This window comes from Cucurbita moschata, unplaced genomic scaffold (genome assembly GCF_002738365.1).
Source record: "Cucurbita moschata cultivar Rifu unplaced genomic scaffold, Cmos_1.0 Cmo_Scf00009, whole genome shotgun sequence".
In the NCBI taxonomy this organism is placed as follows: domain Eukaryota; kingdom Viridiplantae; phylum Streptophyta; class Magnoliopsida; order Cucurbitales; family Cucurbitaceae; genus Cucurbita; species Cucurbita moschata.
Genome location: NW_019268525.1, coordinates 4,169,702 through 4,176,443, shown reverse-complemented (window position 1 = coordinate 4,176,443; position 6,742 = coordinate 4,169,702). Strand labels below are relative to the sequence as shown.

At 34.1% G+C, this 6,742-nt stretch overlaps 1 protein-coding gene across 1 annotated transcript; it reads left to right on the top strand.

Moving 5' to 3' along the window:
* Positions 1-2,091: 2,091 nt before the first annotated feature.
* On the top strand, positions 2,092-6,186 carry LOC111446972 (cytochrome P450 90B1). The gene is made up of 8 exons (XM_023085916.1): positions 2,092-2,482; positions 2,570-2,894; positions 2,982-3,134; positions 3,228-3,479; positions 3,560-3,652; positions 3,743-3,821; positions 3,977-4,083; positions 5,664-6,186. Exons 1-8 carry the CDS (start codon positions 2,280-2,282, stop codon positions 5,898-5,900), a joined length of 1,449 nt encoding a protein of 482 aa, XP_022941684.1. The 5' UTR covers positions 2,092-2,279; the 3' UTR covers positions 5,901-6,186.
* The last annotated feature ends 556 nt before the right edge of the window (positions 6,187-6,742 follow it).

Genomic DNA, 6,742 nt, shown 5'->3' with positions numbered 1-6,742 from the left:
TTTTTTTTTTTTTTTTTTTTTTGAATTTGTGTCTAACGGATCATTAAGTGTTTAAAGGATTAAGAGCTTCTCTGCGCTGACCATAGAACAAGGTTTGAACATTCAAACACTCTAAGAACCCTATTCTCTCTTTTAAGGGAAAGACTAATAGAATAATAATTAGGGAGGTCGGCCTCAATTTCTCCATATTAACAACACTTTTATTATCGGCGGGAAAATACTATTCAATCATTCATGCCTGTCCGATTATAAAGTTGTTTATTTCAATTTTTTGTTTTAAAAAACACAATTTAAATAAGGAATACAAATTCGAACTAAACGGATTTATAATTGATGGTAAAGTTGAAGTCGGCTCATTTTCCTTTTAGATTCTCTCGGGTTTGTCATTATTTTCAATGATTAGGAAAATATGTAGATGAAATAGATGGGTAAAGGAATACAAATCCTTGTTTCTATATACAATCCATCAGCAACAGTGCAATATAGTGCCTGATTGGTATTATGTACCTATTTTCAATTCAGACTATATTCTAAATTGAATATAAATTTAGAAAATTAAATTGGGGTCTACTATTTTTTAAAAAAAATTATTTAATTGAATTATTGGTCATTAATATATATTGTACGAAAAATGTTTGGACATAATTGATAAACTTGTATTGGAAATTTTTAATGATTATTGGCCTAATTGATAATGATTTTAGTCCCATTTGATAATGATTGTTATTTATTTTATCTGAAAATAAAAATTTGCTTCCTTATTGGTTAGCAAGTTGTAGAGAAATAGAACAATTATGAAGCCTATTATTAATGAAGAGCTAAACAATAGATATCCTAAGTTTTGCATTTTAGTATTATTTCCCTGGTTATGACTTGTCTTGGTCCATTGGATAGAGCAATAAAATGTTCCACGTAATAAATAAGTTTGAAACGAAAATGTATCTAAATCTTTCTTGTCAATTGGTATGCTTTCATGTCGATAAATGACATACTTAAATTTTTGTAAATTGTCCCTAAGAGTGGTATCTTGTAACGTCCCATATCTAAGATTTAGATTTAGATTTTAAATTCGAATTCGACATTTGATGGTCTCTACATTTATGCGACATGACCACGTTATTTCCTAAAAAACATGTACGTGAAGTTGCAATATGTTAAAAGAACACATGTTAGTCTGTGGAGATAGTTTTCAATTTAAAAGGTAGCTCAAGATAAGTAGATAATATGATTATGTCATTCGAGTTGCTTGATTCTAAATCTTAATCTGAATTATGGACCAATATTACTCTCGCGATTTTTTATTTTTATTTTTTATTTATAAGGAGTTATGTTGTAAAGGGAATGAATGCACTCATTTAAGGTTAAACTAAAAAAACATTGAATTTTATGGTTCAATTTAATAAAATTAAAATAAATTTAAAAGGTGGGGTTTTTTTTTTTAAATGAAAAAACTTGGTTTGTGAATTTAATGATTATGGTTGCAACATGCATGCATGCTTTTTGGGTTATTAGTCATGATTATATGTGTCGTGTCACAAAAGTAATTCATAATAATAATGAAATAATTAAGGTGAGCTAAAATAAAACTAAGGTACAAATAATAATGGATTTACTTAATAAATATAGAGGTGTACTCGGTCAGTAATATATAATATATTCGAACTTTAGAATTGACCTTTTTAATGATCAATTTTTAGTAACTTAGAGTAGTTGAATTCTTTTAGTGTAAAAATAAAATATTGCTCGTCTATATTACAAAATTGTGAATTTTAGAACGAGTATGCATCAACATAAAAATATGATCGAAGACTAAAAATATAAATGTTTGATCAATGATGTTAAGATTTAAGTAGTTATTAATGGGAAGGTGTGGTTAATTGTTTACTTAGAGTGAGCGATCAGGGCATTAAGCAAGTCCAAATAAAGAGGATGCAATAGCCAAATATAATCCATTGAGCATTAGAATGTTTGGCTGCATGCGCGTTAAGAAATTGGAGAAAAATAAAATAAAATAAAATAAATGATCGGACTGGGAGAAGCTTATAAAAGGGAGCTCGTCGGGTTCCCACAGAATTCTCAAATATTTCCATTTTCCCCCCACTGAGGAAAACCCATGTGTTTGTTTCTAACATTCTAATTCCAATCCCTTTCTCCAGCGTCCTTCTTCCTCGATTCTCTCAACCATATCTCTGATTCAATTTTTTGTGCAGAGAGAAAAAGGGAAGTACCAACCAAAACCATTAGCAGTATAGTGAGGAGAGAGAGCAGAACTTCTCACCATGTTTCATCCACTGCTCATACTCTGTTTTCTCCCATCTCTTTTGGCTCTCTTCCTCTTCCTGATTCTGCTTCGGAGGAAGAGAAATGTCGTCGATCTTCCTCCCGGGAACATGGGATGGCCGTTTCTCGGTGAGACCGTCGGGTATCTCCGCCCATACTCCGCCACCACCATCGGAGATTTCATGAAGAATCATATCACCAGGTAAGAACCCCCAAATTAAACCCTGGACTAGTCTCTGTTTTTTAGCATCTTCTCATTTAGTTGTTTTGGAGATTTTTTGACATGCAGATATGGTAAAGTGTATAAGTCGAACCTGTTCGGAGAGCCGACGGTGGTGTCGGCCGATGCTGGACTGAACCGGTACATACTGCAGAACGAAGGACGGCTGTTTGAATGTAGCTACCCGAGGAGCATCGGCGGGATCCTTGGGAAATGGTCGATGCTGGTTACGGTCGGCGACATGCACCGGGATATGAGAATGATATCGCTCAACTTTCTGAGCCAGAGTAGGCTTAAGACTCATCTCTTGAAGGAGGTTGAGAACCAGACTCTGCTCGTCCTTCGTTCTTGGAAAGATTCCTCAACGTTTTTGGCGCAGGACGAAGCCAAAAGGGTACGGATAACGGATTTTGATTCGGTTAGTTTGTTTGCTCGTTTTTCTTTTCGATCATGAAATTGGAGAATCGATTAAGTTTTGCAGTTCACTTTCAATTTGATGGCGAAACACATCATGAGTTTGGATCCGTGGAAGTTGGAGACGGAGATGTTGAAGAAGGAGTATGTTACTTTCATGAAAGGAGTGATTTCTCCGCCACTGAATCTACCAGGAACGCCGTACAGAAGAGCTTTGAAGGTAATCGAAAACACTGATTTCGCAATTGCATGGCGGTTTTTGACGATTCTTCTTAGTTTTTACAGAGAGATTTTGATTTTCGGTTTTCAACAGTCTCGGTCGACGATCTTGAAGTTCATCGAGCGGAAAATGGAGGAACGGAGGTTGAAAATAGAAGCCGATGGCGGAGAGTTCGAGGAAGACGATCTACTCGGCTGGGCATTGAATCACTCAAATCTCTCGACGGAGCAAATCCTCGACTTGATTCTTAGCCTACTCTTTGCCGGCCACGAGACATCGTCGGTCTCCATAGCTTTAGCCATCTTCTTCCTCTCCGGCAGCCGAGCCACCGTCCAACAGTTGACGGTAAGTCACCAAAAAAGACTTCCATCACCGATTTCCCCTGTTTCTTCGTCTTCCCTGATCTCTTGGAATTCAAAACACAGGAAGAACACCTGGAGATCGCCAGAGGCAATAAACGATTGGGAAAGGCGGAATTGGATTGGGAAGATTACAAGAAAATGGAATTCACGCAATGTGTAATTAATCATTCAAAGAAAAATTTCGAAGTTCTGTTTATTGCTGCGTATTGAAATTAATTTTTGCTGTAAATTGTTGGGTTGGTTTAGGTGATTAACGAGACGCTTCGGCTTGGAAACGTGGTGAGATTTCTTCACAGAAAGGCACTGAAGGATGTACGGTACAGAGGTAAGAAAATTTTTCCCCTTTTTTATTTTTTATCTATTTTTTAATTTTTTAATTTTTTAAAAAGGCGTTTGGCTACCGGGAAATTACCGGCAAATTCTATTTATATAAATAGTATTATAATTTTTTTTTTCTTGGAACTGTAAAAAAAAAAAAAGGTTATTTCATTCCACGTGGATGGAAAGTGCTGCCTGTGATATCTGCAGCGCATTTGGATCCTTCAGTTTTTTACCAACCTCACAACTTTAATCCATGGAGGTGGCAGGTTTGTGCTCTGCTCCTCTCTTTGCTTTTTCTTAATTATAATTTTATGTGGTCAAATGTTTAAATAAATAAAATATTATAAAGACTTATGTTCTAATTTCATGTGCCTATTATTTTTTAGATATTCCCGTGTCATTAATTTGTTCCTTTATATCATTCTAATTTCAATAATTTATTTCATAAAAATATATTACCTTGCATGTTGCATTTAGAGAAAGACGGCTTATGATATGTTTATATGTTTACTTTAGAAATATTAAATTTGGATTTAGACATTTCCTAAAGATATGATACAATTTATTGTAAGACAATGATAAATAAAAATTTGGGAGTAGAACATGATGTGACAAAACAAGTGATCCCTAAAGGGGAGGGCATGGTAGGGTTTGTAGGTTCGTCGCCGATTCATATACAATGTTTTTTTATAAAAAAAAAAGAAAAAGAAATTTCGAGACGTTGCATTTAGATGATTATAAGAGAATAAGGCACAATGTAGTAGGTATAGATTCAGCCAATATTTTTTTGGAATTTCATACCAATTTCTAAAACTCGCTACAACTAACAACATACACATACCCATATGAAGGTATGCTAATATCTCTGTCACTTTCTTGTATTTAAGCAATGGTAAAATAATATACAATCTATAAGAAGTTTTCTTATATAAATAGTTTAACAAAATGTCTTGGTCAAAATTTAAAATTAGCCTTAATTAATTAGTTGAGCTATATGTGTGTTGATTTTCTTTTTAGTAGAACAAATGTGGATATACAGATTTGAATCAAATCGCCTATAAGTACATGTTAGTTTGTGTTGAGCTTGGTTGTTACTGTTCATAGTCGATTTGAATTGTTATGTGGAAATGGGTAAAATAGAAATTGAGTTTGTAAGGAAGAGAATGGAAAGGAATAACATTATTATAAGTTTGAGGGGGGGCCGTGGAGATATGATCAGGCCTATTGGGTCGAGATGATTAGAGCCCCATGTGGATGGTGGGACACTCCCTTGCACGTGCACTGGTGCCTTTTTCTCTACTGGATTTATGCACAACTTGGTCCCTCCCCATCCCCATGTATTTTCTAGTTCCCTCCCATGCCTTCCCCTTTTCAAAAACTACCACTTCAACTTTCCTCAATCCAAAATGCCTTTTTTCTTCATTTCTTCACATCTTCATCCTTTCCCAATGCCCCCGAGTGAAGCCTGTGTTCGGGACTGATTGACGATAACATGGCTTGTTTAGTTTATGATACTCAACCAATCACTGTTTTTCTTTTGAAACTACTCCATGTTTCAATTGCTATTAATTCTTTGAGGGTTATGTAGGTTAGGAATGATATATATATATATAGATTGGTCCCTTTTTTGCCATTTGGAGATCCTCTTAATTGTTCTCATCTGTTCTTTTTGTTGTCAAATTTTCATTAAACTGTGGTCAAATCAAATGACCAATAATAAATGAACTTTAGGAGAAAGCGACTCTCTTAACTTCATTTCATACCTATCCCCTTGTTCTTAAATTATGTTATAGCTTACATAGTTCAAGTTCTAATATTCCTACTTAACGTCTTATGGTGGACGCAGCAAATGAATGGATTGCCATCGAGTGCGACGATAACCAATAACTTCATGCCATTTGGAGGCGGACCGCGACTATGCACTGGTTCAGAACTAGCCAAGCTTGAAATGGCCATTTTTATTCATCATTTGGTCTTGAACTACGAATGGGAATTGGTGGGTTCAGATCAACCTTTTGCTTACCCTTTTGTTGACTTCCCTAAAGGTCTGCCAATCAGGATCCGCCACCACACTCTCGTGTAATGACCGTGGTCGCACCTGAATCTACCCTCCAGAATTTAGAGGTTAAAAAATGATTTTAAAAAATGGTTAATAATATTCTTGATTTAGTAGGGGGATCATTTCATAAGCTACTACATTGCTAATGTAAATTCAACAAGTCATTCAGTAATTATTAAAAGATAAGATAAGATAAGATGGTTTTTCTTCTGTATTTCATTTCATATAGTTTCTAGTGAAATATTGCATGCATCTGTTGTGTGGCTTATGGCACTTGTGCCCTTCCATCAATATATTACATTTACCCTAATTCTTATAATATATTTATGGCAGAAATTATAATTTTTAAAAGTTTGGAAAGTGACAGACAATATTAATTGTTATCTTTATAAATAAATGTGATATATACCAATGCACTATGATAATATTCCAAATATTTCATACACTAATTTTCATGATTTTCAAAAATAACAAAAAAAAATACAATAATAAGTATTCATATACGACAATATACAATTTAATTATACAAGGCATTTTTAGTGTAAAGTTTATTCATTTCACTAATAATATTTTTAATGTTAAGTTATTAGTTAGTTTGTTTGCCATATGATATAACTTCAAATTGATAAGATTTTAAAGTAATAGCTATGAATTGGTTCCCTAGTTTGAGGACAGAAAAAGAAATAGGAAAATACACGTGGATAGATGTAAGTGGTCAAATTAATCCACGCTGTCTTAGTACCAATAATCCAAAAGAAAAAAAAACATTAGTTCCCTGTTAGGTTTTGTTTCGTTTTCTTTCATTGATGTTTTTTTGATTTGTGATAGATTCGGTCAACCATTGTGTCTATATGGCCTTCAAAGCT